An 18,414-nucleotide genomic window follows, 5' to 3' on the forward strand; every position below is an offset into this window, starting at 1 on the left:
TCCTCCCCCGCCATCCTCTGCCGCCGCGGGCGCCCCTCTCCTCACACGCCTCCGCCCCCTCGGCCAGCAGGCCCGGGACCCTCCCCGGCGATCCTCGGGCGCTCTCCCACCAGCTGCTGCTTGAGCCTGCCGGCCGGCGGCGGATCCGACAATCCTGGCCGCTGCTATGGTCTCCGGCGGCCCTCCACCGCCCCCCCCCCCCCGAGCCATGGTGATTGCTCTTGCTTCGAGACGGCGATGCTTATGTGGTTGTGGCTGGCATAGGGCTTCCCATGGTGGTCTCGGGCCGGGGCTGTTTCGGTCCCGGCAGCCTCGGGCCCACGTCTCTCCGGTGTCCCTCGCTGTCGGCGTCCCCATCCGGGCAGCTTCGGCCTCAGCGACTAGGTAGCTGCGTTCCTTCCAGCTTACCTTGCTCGCCGATGCCCCGACGGCTAATGCCACGGTAGCTCGGATCTGCGTCCCTCCAATCCTTGCTTGCCGGCGTTGCTGGACGCCGTCGTCCCAAGATCCCCGCTTGGTTCGCCTTGTCGCCCGCCCTATCCTGTACGCCTCAAAGTCTCCCCCTTTTGCCAGATCCTATGCTCGCGGGTTTGGAGGCGTTGCCACCCTCCGACGGCAGGTGCAGCCCCGCCAACCCCTTCCTGACATGGTGGTTCAGACCAGCGTTGGCCTCCCCATCTTCGATTCCGGACTCGGCGGCTATGGGATCGCTCAGCTTCAGGCCAGGGAGAGATCCCTGCTCGGCTTGCCGGTGCTGGCAGCGACGGCGCCCGCGGGTGTCGTTTTCCCCCTTGGAGGCGCTGCCAAGGCCGTCAGCTGCGCCCCTCTTCGAGCTCAGGGGAAACCCTAGGCCCGCGTCCCTCGGACCGGATAGTGACGGTGTCTCGGCGTCATATTCCTTCTCGAAGGCACTATCTTGATCGCTCGCGGTGTTCCCGGTTTTGGCTCACATGATGTTGGAGTTCTCGTTGGCTTGGCATTGCCGCCCTTGGCTCGGGTCTAGTAGGTTTAGCTGTGTTGTATCCTCTGTACGGGCTGAGCATCCCTTGTCCCCCTACTCTGGGCATCATGTACACGCCTGCCTGCGTTCGTGTCATGTGTTGTATCCCTGTGTACTCATTCTAATCCTTCTATCAATGAAATGATACGCAAGCTTTGCGTATTCGCGAAAAAAGACAATTGACGAATGCCATGTGCAACAGGCCCGCCCTCGGGGCGCTGGATTGCGTTAGCCAATCTAGTAGTAACAGCTTTGACATTGTCAATTGGTGTTCAAAGAATGCAAACATCACCTAGGCCTCTACACTGCGAAGGTGTTGTTAATATGAGGACCACGTCGAACCATAGATGGAGCCAGCCGGCTGGTGACGTGACCAATTGGTTTCTGCTAGCGCTTGCTCTTGCGCCGACATATCACGCTCGACTTGCGCCGGTCGGGTACACGCAGCTAGGGTGGTCTGGCGCGTAGTCTCCAGGGCGAGATCGGACGGTGTATCACCCGTAATGGGAGTGTTGAGTAGACCCTTAGTGGTATGCAGTAGCTCCCGAGTGAGTTGTGCCTCGCCATGATATCCTCCACCCTCTGCAGCATTGTGGGATGCTACAGCAGATGGATCGACTATCGCGCCTCCACGATGGCTTGACACCACCAGAGGCGGCATACCAGCCACGAAGACTTCTGCCACAGAAGAGACTGGGTCACGTAGTTCTCCTCCCCATCCGAGCATAGTACTGCAGACAACGCTACCGGTGGCAAGCGCAAAATGGCTATCAGGGCCGGGCTTTGGGCCAAGTTGAGCCAGCCCACTGGTAACAAGTTAATGGTGGCGGGCCAGACGACTGCCGCTAATAATTGGTTGCCGGTGGCAGGCTTTTATACGCGCCCACCACAGTAACTTAGAATACGAGTGACACGGAAATCTGTTGGTGCTTCCGGGAGAGCGCGCTCCTGCCCGCGAAAAATATATTTCAAAGTGTGAAAAAATTCCAAACAAAAATTAATACCGAATTTTAAAAACCGATATTTTTTGTGTTTTGTGTAAAAAATTAATACGTCAAGTTTCGAAGAAAATCGATATTTTTTGTGGCTTGTGTAAAAAAGACGAAAGGATGTCTTGTGAAAAGCATTTTTAATACCGAATTTTGTCTTTTTCACACGCGACAAATAAGTTGTCGGTTATTCGTGAAACGACTTTATAAGTATGTACAATATCGAGATGTACGTGTCAAATTTTTGTTTGAAATTTATTGATATTTCATAATATGTGTAAAACACATTTTAAAAACCAGGAGCGCGCTCCCATGTGCCAAAACATCACTCTCACAGTGGCATGCTTTTATTAATGCACAAGTGGTCGTGCACTCCATCCAATCCCGCTACTAGTGCCAATTCCATACAACAAAAAAACTACGCCAGCACCTACAATTCAGTCAATATACAACAATGCAACATCCATCACTCCTACAGCCATAGGAATACAGTTTGAGCACTGCTACATGAACGACATTTCCAGACAATACATGCACGACATGCATATCACGCCATCCATGGGCAAAGCTGAAGCAGCAGCTAACGGCTGGATTAGCCATCGTCCGAGAGTCGTTCAGCGCTTTATCGTCTGTGAAGTATTTCCGATGCAGTTTGCATCCAGTGCACTCACAACTAAATTGTTCTCCTAATCGCTCCGCGTGAATCCAGAAACAAGGCGGAAACACTCAAGAAACAGACATTAAGCACGCGTGCACGTGTACAGTCCTTCCTTGCAATCTGCTAGACAAGGCATGTCTACTGTTTTTTGGGAGATCTTCAAAGAGAACCAAATAAGCTATGAAACCGATGGACCATACACACACATATGATGCGGTCTTGATACAGTGACCGGATTTGTTGCCGGCGCTGCCTTTAGTTGTCGCCGCAGCTCCTCTTCCAGGCTCAAATTAAAGGTTGTGGCCGCCATGTCATTGTTGGTACACTCGCTCCTGTAGGAGCTTAATAGCTAAAGCCGAAGAAGAAGCCATCACTGTCTTCTCGGTTAGTTGGTTTGCTCCCCTTCTCTAATTTGCTTCTCGGTTAGTTGGTTTGCTCCCCTTCTCTAATTTGCCAGCACTGCTAACTAAGGCATCCTTAGAGCATCTTCAATAGAAGATGTATATGTAAAAATAAGAGTGAAGTGCATCATAAGTCTTCGAATTATTTCAGAGGTGTCACGTAGGTCCTCGAACTATGAAAATCATCATCAAGGTCCTCAAAGTGCAATATGTGTGTTATCCTAGTCCTCAAACTATTTCAAAGGTGTCACGTAGGTCTTGAACTATTTCAGAGGTGTCACATATACACACTTATTGCACTTAAAAGGATTTTCGAGGACTAGATGACACTTTTCATAGTTTGACGACTTATGTGACACCATCGAAATAGTTTGAGGACCTAGGATGCACTTCACTCTAAAACTAACTTTTGTATTTTCGAGGGCCAAAAACACCTTTCCAACAGATGGTGTAGATGCAAAAAAAAATTACATCTCTGCCTTCCAAAGATGTAAACTACAACACCTAGCGGTGCAAATTTGCATCTCCGCCTACAAAAGATGTAAAAACGCGACCGCCCGCCAACTGCCCAACTGTCGTTCCATTCTCTTCCGTGCGACCAGCCACCGCCCGCCTCACTCCGCCGCTGTCCGAATCGCACCAAATCGCCGCCGCCGCCCGACCGACGGCCGCCAGTCCCGCCGCGACTTCACCCCCACCCCCGCGTCTCCCGCGGCCTGCCTCGCCGGCACCAAAGTTCCTCCGCCATCGGCCGCCACTAATTTCCTCCGCCAGTCACCGCCCGATTCGGCCCGGCTGCCGCTCCTCCGCCAGCCCTCCCTCGGCCGTCACTTGAGTCGCCCGCCCCCACCCCGCCGCCCAACGACGCCGCTCCAACCTCGCCCAAGAACCTCGCCGCCCCCGCGCCGTCCGCCCTGTCGCCGCTGCCCGACCTCGCCACCCCTGCGCCGTCCGCCCCGTCGCCGCCGCCCGACCTCGTTGCCGCCGCGTCATCCGCCCCGTCACCAACGCTCGACCTCATTGCCTCCGCATCATCCGCCTTGTCGGCACCTTTTCGCCACCCACCTCCACACGCCGCCACTCCGACCTCGCCGCCCACGCGTCGTCCGCCCCGTCGCCGCCGCCCGATCTCGCCGCCCTCTCAAATGAAGTACTAGTTGAAATATAGTTTTTACATCTCCATTTGCATCTTCTATTGGAGTAGTTGTTTTTACATCTTTGCTCTGCACCGTTTGTTGGAGTTGGCCCTTTTTTGGAGATGCAAAAAGCAGTTTTTGGACATGTAAATTTTACATCTCCTGTTTTACATCTCCAAATTTGCATCTTCTATTGGAGATGCTTCTAGTTAATTAGTTAATTAGTAGATGGTTTATTAGTAGCTACTAACTAAGGATGCCATGGCACTTGCTCCTGACAGAGATCTTGCTAGGAATAAACGATCTACGAATTCAGTACTTTGATCATGCAACTGCTAACTAAGAATGCCAGGCTCAATTGGTTGGGAGACAAAAGCTAAAACTGAACCAGAATCTCAGGTTTTGGTTTGCCTTAGAATGTACTATTGACACACACATAATTCTTGTTCTTGTACACACTATCTTACCTTTTTTGTTTAAAGAAGAAAAGGGATCTCTACAGATTCATGACACGGAAACTTCTTACATAACATGATCATTAGCATTTACATTGCACAAACTCTAACCTCTATAGGTTTTCTATTTTTCAATACCAGAACACTCAGAGTGTAACCTGTGGTGACAAACCAAGGTCCATGTATATCTATCTATAGAGATACTAAGCTCCCTTGACCTGAAGCGTCCTGGTGCTTCGGGGGTTGTGGGGTCGTTGGGGGCCCCGCCCGTAAGGGCATTTGTTGTTTAGTTTATTTATCCTTTTCTTATTTATTTATTTTATTTTCTCAAATTTTATTTCATGATACTTACTGAAATTTGTGAACATTAAACACAGTGTCCCTAGTATGCCTCTACTAGACTAGCTCGTTAATCAAAGATGGTTAAGTTTCCTGACCATAGACATGTGTTGTCATTTGATGAACGGGGTCACATCATTAGAAGAATTATGTGATGAACAAGACCCATCCGTTAGCTTAGCATAATGATCATTAAGTTTTATTGATATTGCTTTCTTCATGACTTATACATATTCCTCTGACTATGAGATTATGCAACTCCCTAATACTGGAGCAACACCTTGTGTGCTATCAAACGTCACAACGTAACTGGGTGATTATAAAGATGCACTACAGGTGTCTCCGAAGGTGTTTGTTGGGTTAGCATAGATCGAGATTAGGATTTGTCACTCCAAGTACCGGAGAGGTATCTCTGGGCCCTCTCGGTAATGCACATCATTATAAGCCTTGCAAGCAATGTGACTAATGAGTTAGTTGCGGGATGATGTATTATGGAACGAGTAAAGAGACTTGCCAGTAATGAGATTGAACTAGGTATGAAGATACCGATGATCGAATCTCGGGCAAGTAACATACCGATGACAAAGGGAATGACGTATGTTATTATTGCGGTTTGACCGATAAACATCTTCGTAGAATATGTAGGAACCAATATGAGCATCCAGGTTCCGCTGTTGGTTATTGACCGGAGATATGTCTCGGTCATGTCTACATAGTTCTCGAACCCGTAGGGTCCGCACGCTTAACGTTCGATGACGATTTGTATTATGAGTTATGTGTTTTTGGTGACCGGAGATTGTTCGGAGTCCCGGATGAGATCACGGACATGACGAGGAGTCTCGAAATGGTCGAGAGGTAAAGATTGATATATTGGACGATAGTATTCGGACACCGTAAGTGTTTCGGAATGTATCGGGTACATATCGGAGTACCGGGAGGGGGGTTACCGGAACCCCCCGAGGGAAGATATGAGCCATATGCGCCATAGGAGGGAGGCAAGGCAGCCCACAAAGGGTGCCCCCACCCCCAGGGAAGGAGTCCGAATTGGACTAGGGGAGGGGGCACAGCCCCCATTTCCTTCTCCTCCTCACTCTCGTTCCCCCTTTCCCCTTCCGGTAAAAGGAAAGAGGGGGCCGAATTGGACTAGGAGTCCAAGTGGGACTCCCCCCACTTGGCGCGCCCCTAGGCCGGCCTCCTTCCCTCTCCCTCCTTTATATACGGGGGCAGGGGGGCACCTCTAAGACACATCAATTGTTCTTAGCCATGTGCGGTGCCCCCCTCCACCGTTTACTCCTCCGGTCATATTGTCGTAGTGCTTAGGCGAAGCCCTGCGCGGATCACTTCACCATCACCGTCACCATGCCGTCGTGCTAACGATACTCTCCCTTAACACTTTGCTGGATTAAGAGTTCGAGGGATGTCATCAAGCTGAACGTGTGCAGAACTTGGAGGTGACGTACGTTCGGTACTTGATCGGTTGAATCGAGAAGACGTTCGACTACATCAACCGCGTTAAACTAACGCTTCCGCTTTCGGTCTACGAGGGTACGTGGACACACTCTCTCCCTCTCGTTGCTATGCATCTCCTAGATAGATCTTGCGTGATCGTAGGAATTTTTTTGAAATTGCATGCTACCCCCAACATAAGTTTAGTAGCAGGTTCATATTGATGCATTTCCGCATGCTCCGAGAAAAGCTTGCCTACCGCCCGTGGGTCGTCCGGCGCCCAGTCGAAACTCTTCTCCTTCTCTCCTGGCCTGGCATCCTCTCCACATCCTCCATCGCTCTCCCTCCTCATATGACAAAAACGAACCGAACCAACACTAGGTTTTTTGTGGGTGGGTGTACGAACTAGCGCCCTAGACTCACACAAAAGGCTTATGTAGAAGGTTAGGGAAGATGGGAACGGCAGATCAGGCTTGACGGGCGGCGACGACAAACTGACCAAGATTTAGTCTTCTCGGGGTCGCCTCTCCGCCAGTTGCGCTCACACTCACAGACACTCTAATAGGGGAAAAGATAGAAAGTTGACTAGGCACAAAAAGAGTAGCTAGTTACAAATCAACCGTGCTAGCGGTAGGGCGCCCGCCAATTACCCTTCCTTTCGTCTGATTTGGTGGCACCTGGTCGGGTGTCAGGTCAGCTCTCTGGAATCGTTTGCTATCCAGCTCTCTTGGCGAACGATCCCTCTTATTTCTTCAAAAAAGGGGGCATGTAGGGGGCGGTGGGGGCGACTCGAACTCACGCCATCCTACATGAGGGCCATGACAACCTGGGCTGAAGCCGGGTTTGTGAGCACTTGCGCTCAAAACACCTTTATGTACTTCAGTTAATTTTTTTCTTAAATTCATTTTTTACATTTGAAAAGAAATTCCAAAAATAGTGATTTTTCCCATTTTCTTAAAGAACAAACATCCCTATTTTAAAAGGAAATGTTTTTTTCTAAACATGCCATGGCATTTTTATTTATAAGAGGATGGCAGTTTTTATTATTTAGAGCATGGAATTTTACTAGTCAATGGCATTGCATTTTTATTTTAAGATGAATGTCGGTTTAATAAACAATAAGATGACATTTTTATTAATAAGAGCATGGGAATTTATTATTATGAGCATGGCATTTTATTATTAAAAGCATGGCATTTTAATAGTCAATAACATGTTAGTTTTTAAGATGATGGCATTTGCATTATTATAAAAGGATGGCATCATTACTATTAAGAGGTTGATATTTTTATCTTCTTTTGGCATGGCATTATTTTCTTTTTTGGACCTTGGGATTCCTGTGTGTGATTTTTTTTATGTTTTTGGAAAAAAAAATATGGAATCTTATTTGGGGCCTGTCTAGATAAAAAAAATTTTAGGAAAGCCATCCTTGCGGTTTTTATTGATCTGGAATAAGAGTTACATCTAGACTAAGGAAGGCAGTTTTAAAAGTTTAGCATGACAATTTTATTTTTTCTAGATCACATGAACTTTTTTACTCATTGTAAATTTATAAATTAGAGAAATGAAAGTTTTATGAAGTAGCATGGCATTTTTCATAATGCATGGCAATTAGAGTCTTTGTCCTGTTGATGCCATTTTTTCCAAAAATAAAATTAGTTGGGCCTATGGGCCAGAGCGAACGAATCACTGGTGCGCACCCCACCCCCGCGAACGGCTGAAACGTCGAAATCACTAATTAACGAGTACTCGTTGCAAAAAACACTCCACCTTCCCAGGTCACGACAAGTGGCGCACATGCAGTGCGCCACTTGTCGCAACCTGGAAGTTTTCCCTTTTTTCGTAGATCCGTTTATTCAAAACGTTTTATCTCTTAAACCGTGCGTCCAAATCTCAAACCGTTTTCACCATTGGATTCCTCGCGTCGAGATCTTCAAAACTAGATCCCATGTTAATAGGTTTTGACGAACTTTTTTTCACGAAAAAACCGGACCAAAAAAACCGGATGAAAAAACCAAACCGGGAGCACGGTTTTTTCTTTCGAAAAAGGCACGCCCGTGCCTCTCGTGGAAGCAAAACCGTGACTCTCGTGGAAGGAAAAAAAAACAGAAAACGCGGTTTTTCCCTTTCCGAAAGAGGCACGCCTGTGACCCTCGCGAAGGCACAACCGTGCCTCTGGCGAAAGCAAAACCGTGACTCTCGCGAAAGAAAAAAAAACAGAAAACACGTATTTTTTTCCTTTTCCGAGAGGCACGGCCGTGACTCTCATGAAAGCACAACCGTGCCTCTCGCCGAAGCAAAACCGTGACTCTCGCGAAAGAAAAAAAACAGAAAACATGTTTTGTTTTCCCCTTTCCGAGAGCCAAGGCCGTGACCTCGCGAAAGCACAACCGTGCCTCTCGCGGAAGTAAAACCGTGACTCTCGCGAAAGAAAAAAAAAACAGAAAACGTGTTTTGTTTTCCCCTTTCCGAGAGCCAAGGCCGTGACCTCGCGAAAGCACAACCGTGCCTCTCGCGGAAGTAAAACCGTGACTCTCGCGAAAGAAAAAAAAAACAGAAAACGTGTTTTGTTTTCCCCTTTCCGAGAGCCAAGGCCGTGACCTCGCGAAAGCACAACCGTGCCTCTCGCGGAAGTAAAACCGTGACTCTCGCGAAAAAAAAAACAGAAAACGTGTTTTGTTTTCCCCTTTCCGAGAGCCAAGGCCGTGACCTCGCGAAAGCACAACCGTGCCTCTCGCGGAAGTAAAACCGTGACTCTCGCGAAAGAAAAAAAACAGAAAACGTGTTTTGTTTTCCCCTTTCCGAGAGCCAAGGCCGTGACCTCGCGAAAGCACAACTGTGCCTCTCGCGGAAGTAAAACCGTGACTCTCGCGAAAGAAAAAAAAACAGAAAACGTGTTTTGTTTTCCCCTTTCCGAGAGCCAAGGCCGTGACCTCGCGAAAGCACAACCGTGCCTCTCGCGGAAGTAAAACCGTGACTCTCGCGAAAGAAAAAAAAAGAAAGAACGCATTTTTTTTCGTTTCCGAAAGGCACGGCCGTGACTGTCTAAAGCACAACCGTGCTTCTCGTGGAAGAAAAACCGTGACTTCTCGCGAAAGAAAAAAAACGTGTTTTTGTCGAAAAGCTAAGAAGACCGGGGAAAAACCAAAACGTCGAAAAAAAATCAGGAAAAAAACCGTCTATAAAAAGCCGAAAACGCGTGCGGAAAAATAAAAAAACAAAAACTGAAGGGAGCGTCCAGAGCGCGACACGTGGCGAATGGCTGAGAGCGCGCCAAGTGACGCTGATCGTTATGAGGCTCCCGAAGGAGCGCTCGTTAACTAGTTGCTCTTCCGAAACGTTCGCTGTCATTTCGCAAATAGCAAAGAAAAAGTTGATGCCAGGCATCTCCGGAAGCACGCCCAGGCGAGTCCTTCTAGACCAGAGAGGCTATCTCGCCCATGAGAATCTAGAATTTTGATTGTTTTAAATACGTAGCCGAAGCTAGAAAACATGTAGGGACGACAACTAAATTCCACGCTACTGCAAGCTAAACACAATTTTCTGTCAGTAGGCCGGCCTAAAAGCTGGCGCTAATTAAGTGGTCATAGTTCCATGAACCAATCTAATGTCTGTTCTATCCCGCAAAAAAATAATCTAATATCTGTTCTGAATCACATGCTTCCACAGACTATTAGTGTTTAAAAAAAGTTCGGTCCTTTCTTTTTTTGCAAGAAAATTTTCGACCTATTCATCTTCAATCATGGCAGTACAACGAACATCATAAATAATAATAATTACATCCAGATTAATAGACCACCTAGCGACAACTACAAGCACTGAAGCGAGCCGAAGGCGCGCCGCCATCATCGCCCCTCCATCGCCGGAGTTTCGGTCCTCCTTGATTTGTCTCACATGCACGTATGTACCTGCAACCAATTAAGATTTGCAAAACATAGCGCTATTAGTAAGTGCAATACTAATGATAATCCAGACATTCCTCTCAGGAGCAAAAGGGTTTACTTCAAGTTTGTTCTGATGCAACTAGAGGAGATGGCTGGAATCTGGGTCTCTCTGATCGTCGACATGGATTCCAAATCCGTACCCTCTTGTACCCTTGGAATGATCATTCACAGCTGCAAATTTGGAACATTGTTGTGGCAGCCATCAGTGGATGTCAGTACTTCAAACAGTATCACTTCATTGTTTTTTCTCTTAAAAAAGCATCTTCTCACATGGAATGGTACTATGTAGTGAGTATTAATTACTACTGCCGCTAATATTACAATATGTAACGTTTGGTCTACTTCACTATATATGATGTGGCAATATGCATTTTCACTTGCCAAACGTACGCACAAGAAAGCATCCCATAAATACACTATGGAAGTGTATGGCACATTAGCATGATATAAAAAACGAGACGATGTCCTTAGTTTAGGGCAATTTCGAATTATGCTGCTCTGAGTGCTAAGTGTTATGTAGGAAGCAGTCTTAAAGAAAGAATCATACCCAGAGAAAACAAATTTTGAAAAGAAACACCAAAAAAATTACAAACCATTTTTCATGGGTACGAGAGCATTCATTTCTTTTTAGACCTTTCTTCTTCCTTTTTGACAGGGAACAATAAGGAGGCGTTTTGTGGGAGTGTCATGTAAAGTAAGATCAAAGGAGTGTAATATACAAGCACTACAGAGAGTGGAAAAGCATTTCTGTGATCAGAAGTATGGAGTGTTTTATTGCAAACAGGGAATTCAGGAGTTTCCGAACCTGTGAAGCTAAATGTAAACATGGGTTTCCACCAAGACTTGAATGCCAAAGCTACAGAAGATTTGGAGGGCCCTAACTTCCCCTATTAAGAATGGAACAATGAATATCAGAAATAATGGAATGCATAAATATGTCATTATGGATACAAGGAATTGCATTGCACTGCAAATTTTCAATACATCATACTCCTCCCGTCCCATACTAATTGACGCTGAAACAAATGTATCTAGGCGTATTTCAGTGATACATCTGTTTCAGCATCAATTAATATGGGAGGAAGGGAGTATAAATTTGACCATGATGGCTTGTACAAATTCACGAAAGGTAAATCAAAATAGATTACAATATAAACATATGTTTGGTACAAACTAAATTATTTCACACAAAAAATTCTAGTCCCTGCATGTTTTAGATTTAGAAAGAACTCATGTGGTTCAGACATGGAAGTAAGTGCTCGTGTTCCATTATTTGAGAGAGGTTCTATTTCTACAAGCACTAGGGTTGCTAGATCAAATTTATATTTGCAATTGTGTGGGGTTGTAAACTTTTTCCTTTTTTTCTACATTTCAGGGGTGCTACCGTGCACGGTAACACCCAGAGTGCTTACAGAACTATATCATATTAATAAAGATGTGGATGAGCCTGGGAACTGTTTTGAATATCCATGTGTAACATACCTTTACTAGGAAGTTCTTATTGGCCTGCCAGTTTGCAGCTATCTGAAACGAGGAATTGTCGGCATCGTCTGTTGGTTTGTCCTTACCCACCCTAAAGATCGTATTAAATTGAACTATAGTCAACTAAACTGATGAAAAACTGAAAACTTTGAGTTCATTAGAGGCCTACCTTGTGGCTAGTTCAACACCAAAATCAATGTAGTTTACAATTTCGTCTGCATCTTCAAAACGAGGACCTCCTTTTACCTAATTGGCAGACATGCATATTTATCAAATCTTTAAAATTATAAATGAAATTCTAATTACACTTAGAAAATGCATGAGACTAAACTACACTGTGAATTGTAGCTTTGTTATTTGCAAGTTTCTTGTGACATCCTCTAATTGTGTTATTGATGTGCATTATTTACAATTGCACCTCACTTTACTAACATGGCACGTAGCAGGTGATACCTAGAAAAAAGTATTTATAATCAAATTTAGCACATGTATTGAACATTTTTACAAAGAATATAGACTTTAAAAATCCACATATTAAATATTCAGGATATTTATTTAAGTACATAGATGGTGAACTACGTACAAGATTACTATGCACTTTCAGTGCACTTCCTAGCAATTGCATATCCTACTAGCCAAACGACGAGAATTGCGGCACATACCAACAGTACATTATATACAAGAAGGAGAAGTTATATTCTAACCAGACCAATAAGCCAAACTACTGTAGCAAACTGATGAGGAGAATAGAATGGAAATTGTTTGTCTAAAAAAAAATAGTCATAGTGGGTTGAGAAAAGAGGAGGCAGGTCCTTATATAGGTTATGAATGAAAAAGAACAGCATGCTCTTTCCCATACATGAAATAAAATAAAAGTACAAAACTGAACCGTGTCAAAAGATAAAATAAAACAGAATTCTCCTCACCTCCCTTAGGACAACCTGGTGCTGATAGAATGATGCGACCAGCTGCTCATCAAGGAAATTATAAGATTAAAAATGATAATATTGTAAGGATTCAATAAAGGTAACAAATTAGTTTTCACTTGGTAACAATTATTTATGAACCACTTATCTTGTTACGACAAAAATATCTTATCATTGCTTCATATATAAAAGTGACAAGAAAGAACTATACATAGAAGGCAGCCTTAACTGTGATTGATCATCAAAAATTTATTTCTAACTGAAATCCAAGAATTTTACAAAGGAGCTCATACAACAAAAGTTTCTGGCATACTTCACAATGATGGTACTCACATATCCAGAGGCATCAGCACTATGTGTATATAATCTTCTCAAAAGATCTTTGCAAAGTAACAAAAAGTGTAAAGCATTTCTTATTGAATAAGAAGGAACAGGCATAACGAACCTGTGTACTTCTGACAAGCTCTAGAGAAAAATTTAGTGAGGGGCTTAGTGGGCTAGCTGATCCCACATCATAACTGATTGCATAATCCCAGTTCTTCAAGTCCTCAAAAGGCAAACAATTCATGCTTCCATCTGTTGGAGTGCCTAAAAAGATACATGAAATGGGGCAAACAAAAGTATAAATAGAAGGCCCTGAAATTGATACATGATAGGAAAAGAAAAGGCTTGTAAGAGATAAACATCAATATATCCAAATGTAGGAAGCCAGCATATGAATTCTAAGAGCAAACAGCTATTGCACAAGCCATAGCAGAAAAAAAAGCATGCCAAAGAAACATTTGGATTCACTAGAATTGAAATTTTGGGAACAAAGTTTTTCCCATATATGGATACTTGAGATAATATGTACTCTGCTATGGAAATCTTACAACTTCTCAATTTTTTCGCTTGTAAGCACAATAATGGATGGATACCTGTATTAATTAGATAGACTACGCGTTTGCTAACTTTTTAGTATTCCTCTGTGGTCCAGAAATTTTATTAGGCTTTGGTCTGTCCTATTATGTATGTTTTTATAGAAACTGTGGGTTTCGATCTACACCGAATGGCTGAGGAAAACTCGATGATGTGATGTTCTCTTGCTTATATTTTGCAATTTACTCTTTAGATGGATTAAGGTTGGGATCAAACATGAGTTAATTCCCATTCAAATACAATTGTCTATAGTGTTACACTTTTATATGAAAGGATTTCCGCTAATGAGATTCTTCTCCATGCTGAATAAAATAATGTAAACACAGTCTCTCAAGATGATAGAATAGAGTTAAATAAAGAACTCAGTCTAGAATGTACACATAAAAAGAAGATAATATGTGATAGCCTCAAATTTTTATTGAAGTATGAAGTAAAAAAAAAGTTCCGGTAATAGGAAGGTTCAGTAACACTCACTAAGCCAGTCACTAAGTGGCTTGTATTGTGCCCCTGCACTTAATCCCCCTATTCTTCCAACTAACCATGCACCATAGGGAACCATAGAGGGTTCCTCGCCGGGTACTGCAAAGAAAGGTAATATGAGCATACTATAATATGACTAGATATAAGAGAAATATTAGAAAAAAACATAAGCAAAATTATTCGATTAAAGTTAGGGCCGGCATCTACTTACAGAGAAATGGCACAACAGATGCCCCCAATGATAGATTCTGGGAATCATATCTTAAACCGATAACGCTATTATTTTCTGAAAGCATGCTGCAAAACAGAAAATTTTATCTTCGTCACTTATGGTTCATATAAATATTTAGATATAAACAGAAGGAATATTTTCTGATTTATAGTGCAGCTGTTTCTTAACGCTGTCAAGTAACAAATTAGTGAAACGATATGAACAGCAACATTCATGGTATGCACCAAATGTGAAAGAATACATTAAGTAATTACAATCTACCTGTTTCCAGCTTGCAAAGGAATTGTCGCAAAGGAACCAATACCACCCTCAGGAAAATGAACGCTTAACTTCAAAGTGCTGGATAAACAAATTATAAGAGAAATCAGCACTATCTATCCACATAGTCCATCAAATTGAAATCGTTGACAATTTTGGCCATCGAACAATGAAGCACTTACGGTTTCGCCGTTGACACAAGAAAGTGCGCAACGGTACCTGGATTATACAGATCACTACAAAATCCCAGTCAATCATGAATATTGTGTTAGTTATTAATAATGATATCATAAATGGCATATAAATAATATGACTTTTGGTAAAACTATGCAATGGCCACCTCTGCCATCGAAGCTGAGCCTCCCCGCCAGCTGGTGATGCCTAGTGAAATATAGTTAGGGAAAATCAACTTTTCTTGCAATAAAATATCCGGGAAAACTAAGGGGCACAATCATGAAAATAGAACAGCCATCTATACATTAGAAAACATCGATCGCTACCTACCAAGTATATATCATATTTTTGATAACTTTTAAACCGTTAAAAGCTTAGCGAGCTTTAACAAGTTCTGTGGTGTAAGCTATAATAGACACAATTTTACCCATATATAAGGTAAAAGCTTAGCGAGCCTTAACAAAACTGGGAAAAAAATTATATCACGAACGGCGTTCGCTGGATACAGTTGCGGTCAAATCGACATGAGGATCCTGCAGCATCTTGAGCATGACCCCTGCATTCACGCTCCCAGCTTGATTGAAGTAGTCGTCGAAAAGGCCGCGTAGCGAGGGCTTCCCGAACCACTGCTCGTAGCCCGGCACCTGCATGCTGCATGCTCAAGACCACTATCAGTCACTTCAGCACACACATAGAGAACATAGGTATATGCAATTCATAGATTAATTCCCTTTTTGAACTAATTCATAGATCAACCTTTTTGTTATTTAACTTAATATCCATATATAGACTTAAAGCGTTCCTTCCAGTTCAAATCGACACATGGATACAACTAGTCAAACATGAGTCTGAAATTCTAAACCCGATTGATGTTGGTAATGAGTCCTGTCACTCATGGATGGAGCATAGGATCAATCAATCAAAACACGGTCAGTAGTGTGGTGTGTCGACATCGTCATTAGTCCTATTGGAGAGCATAGGATCTGCCCAACAGTGATGTTTTTGACGGGAGAGACTATGAGTGACCGAGGGGGGACGGGAGGGGCAGGCACCTGGTGCGGGCGGCGTTGGGAGGGGGCTCGATGAGGGGCGGCACCTCCACCCTAGGCTCCGGTGGCGGCGCCGGCGGCCACTCCCGCGCCGGTTTGCTCCGGGAAGTCCCCATCGCTCTCTCCTATGCCCCGATTGCTGGTCTCCTCCCTCTCCGGTTACACCTATCCGCCGACGCTCCTCGCTCGCCGCCGATCGGAAATCGCAGCCCGATCCGAACCCCCGGGTGGTATTCTCCTTCGGGCTTTTTATCTCTCTCATCCCTCCTCGTTTCTTTCTTGACAAACAAGCACAAGGCTCTTTCTTCTAAGCCTACGGCCGTGGGGCGATCGATCATTGCGTGCCGTCCGAGCCGGGGACTGAGATTTGTATTCGGCCGTCCTGAGTCCTGACCTCCATGTCCACGGCTAAGGGCGGACTCTGGAGTCTGAAATCTCTGAATGTCTCAACACTTGTTCCGGTCTCTTTCTTCAGAAATCGCAGTGTCTCTGCCACCCTACAAACAGAGGAAAAAACCCACCCCACTCTAGAGTATTTTTTTTCAGCAGTAAACCACAGTTTATTAAGGAGTTCGGTTTACAGGAATGATAAACGGGTCATGGGGTATGCCCAGCCACAAACGGCGCCCCTCTATTAAAGAAGATGAAAATTTAGCTAAAGCTATGAGCCTCGGAATTTAAAGTATTTGTGGCACAATCCTTTGTTACGGGCCAGCCGGGGCCGCCACACCTCCCCATCCTCCCCCCGCCGCAGCTAGAGGAAGCCGTCCGGGCTTCGCTGCGGGGCTCCATGGGCGCGGGGCTCTTCCCTGAATTTGGGTCACCGGCGGCTTGGCGTGGCTATCGTTCTGGGCAACACGTGAAACAATGGTGTCGGGCACGCGCGTGATGGCGTTGTGGCTCATGCGTGGCTCCGGTTGGCTGCGGGCGTGTGGAGGCGGGACCGGAGGGTGTTCGGCGAGTTTGACAGGGCCCGGAGGTGGTGACAAGATAGGTGCCGTTGGAGGGCAGGGCTAGCCTGTCGTGGTTGCCCTGGCGGCCTGAGTTGTCGGCTAGCTTGGGCGTCCCCGTCTGGATCTGAATGATCAGATCTGATGGGCCGGGGCGTGTTTGTTTCTCCCAATGGCGTTGTCCCGCAGTTGGTCAGTGATGCTACCTGACCCTTGGCCATCTCCGGCATTGCCGAGTTGGGATCCGTGGGTGGTTGGGAGTGGCATTCACACACTATCCTGTCAGTGTAGGGTTGTTGGCGGGGGTTGCTGGTCCATGGTGGTGGATGATGGCCAGGTCGCATAGGTATTGGGGGCTGACTTGGTCCGTGTTGTCACAAGCTTTCACGTTATGGTCCACTTGCTTGCTACATGTGGCGTCGGTCCGTGTTGCGCTCTCTAGGCACTGTTGTGTCATCCGACGGATCGGCGCCGAGGACAACGAATTTGCAGGTGCTCAAGCGTGTTTGGCGGCGGTCGTCGGTGGTCATTTGGTTGTGTCCTCCCCGGTCCACTGGAACCAGCTGGGGACGCGAGTGTGGGCGCTTCCTATGGTGGGGGCGCCGACCCAGGCAAAGTGACTGATGTCGGACTAGGAGTGAAAGAAGACGCCTTTTGCTTCTACTCCCATGCTTGGGTGGTCTTGATGTGGATGGTTGGCGGTGCCTAGGGGCATGGATGCCCGGGCGGTGGTCCTGGATGGTGAGCTCCATGTTTGGTTTTTCTAGCAGGCTCCATGGTGGCGGTGGTGACTTCACCTATTGGTCGTGTCTCGTGTGGATGGCAAGGGTCTAGTGGTGGGAGGCTCTGGTCTGCTCTGGCAGTGCCCAGATATGTGGTGTGGCTGGTCCGACCCTCATTACGGTGATGATCGGGATCCGTACCGTGGTATAGATGAGTTTCTGAGCGAAAGCTTGCGTTCTGGGTAAAAAAACATCAAGATGATTTTTTTTCTAGTATAAATCATGAATTGCAGATCGTTGCCAATCATATTGTTCCCTGTTTTGCTCTCCATTGGTAATGAGAGGTGAAAAAAAAGCAAGAAGCGGTGCATGAGATTGACGGATCATACTTTTTTTCCCTTTTTACCGAAAAAGGCTTTCGCCCCGCTTTCTAGATAAAGCAAACCGCCCGAGCCAAACAGCCAACAGAGTTCACACACACACACAAACACAAACACTCAAAGTCACAGCCACACACACCGCACGGTACCAGGAGGGTTAATGCTGAGGGCACAGCTCAACAAGCCCTAAGAACAAAAGGACACACACAAAGACCGCCACGGACGAGTCCAGCCTAATCAGGCTCCGGCGGCGGTGGCGGAAGCGGGGGCGCCATGCGGAAGGCCATCGATCGAAGGTCGATGAGGAGGGTGTCAATGACGCTCCCGTCCGGGGGGCGGCTAAGCGGCCGCCAAAGCTGCAAATAGCCACACATTTTGAAAATCGCGTCAGTCGCACGTCGCAGAGGCACTTTCTGAATAACGAGCTTGTTGCGAATATTCCAAAGCGTCCATGCTAGGATCCCAATGCACAGCC

General features: G+C 45.8%; 1 protein-coding gene across 1 annotated transcript; it reads right to left on the reverse strand.

The window, feature by feature from the left end:
- Nucleotides 1–10,068: 10,068 nt before the first annotated feature.
- On the reverse strand, nt 10,069–16,280 carry LOC123177551 (uncharacterized). The gene is made up of 14 exons (XM_044591238.1): nt 15,891–16,280; nt 15,345–15,489; nt 15,005–15,045; nt 14,847–14,900; nt 14,668–14,745; nt 14,386–14,471; nt 14,169–14,273; nt 13,222–13,364; nt 12,777–12,818; nt 12,020–12,096; nt 11,851–11,941; nt 11,174–11,255; nt 10,427–10,539; nt 10,069–10,332 (listed from the first exon to the last, which is right to left on the reverse strand). The coding sequence occupies exons 1-13, from the start codon at nt 16,001–16,003 to the stop codon at nt 10,448–10,450; spliced, it is 1,149 nt and encodes a 382-aa protein (XP_044447173.1). The 5' UTR covers nt 16,004–16,280; the 3' UTR covers nt 10,069–10,332; nt 10,427–10,447.
- Between the last annotated feature and the right edge of the window lie 2,134 nt (nt 16,281–18,414).

This window comes from Triticum aestivum, chromosome 1D (genome assembly GCF_018294505.1).
Source record: "Triticum aestivum cultivar Chinese Spring chromosome 1D, IWGSC CS RefSeq v2.1, whole genome shotgun sequence".
NCBI classification, from domain to species: Eukaryota; Viridiplantae; Streptophyta; class Magnoliopsida; order Poales; family Poaceae; genus Triticum; species Triticum aestivum.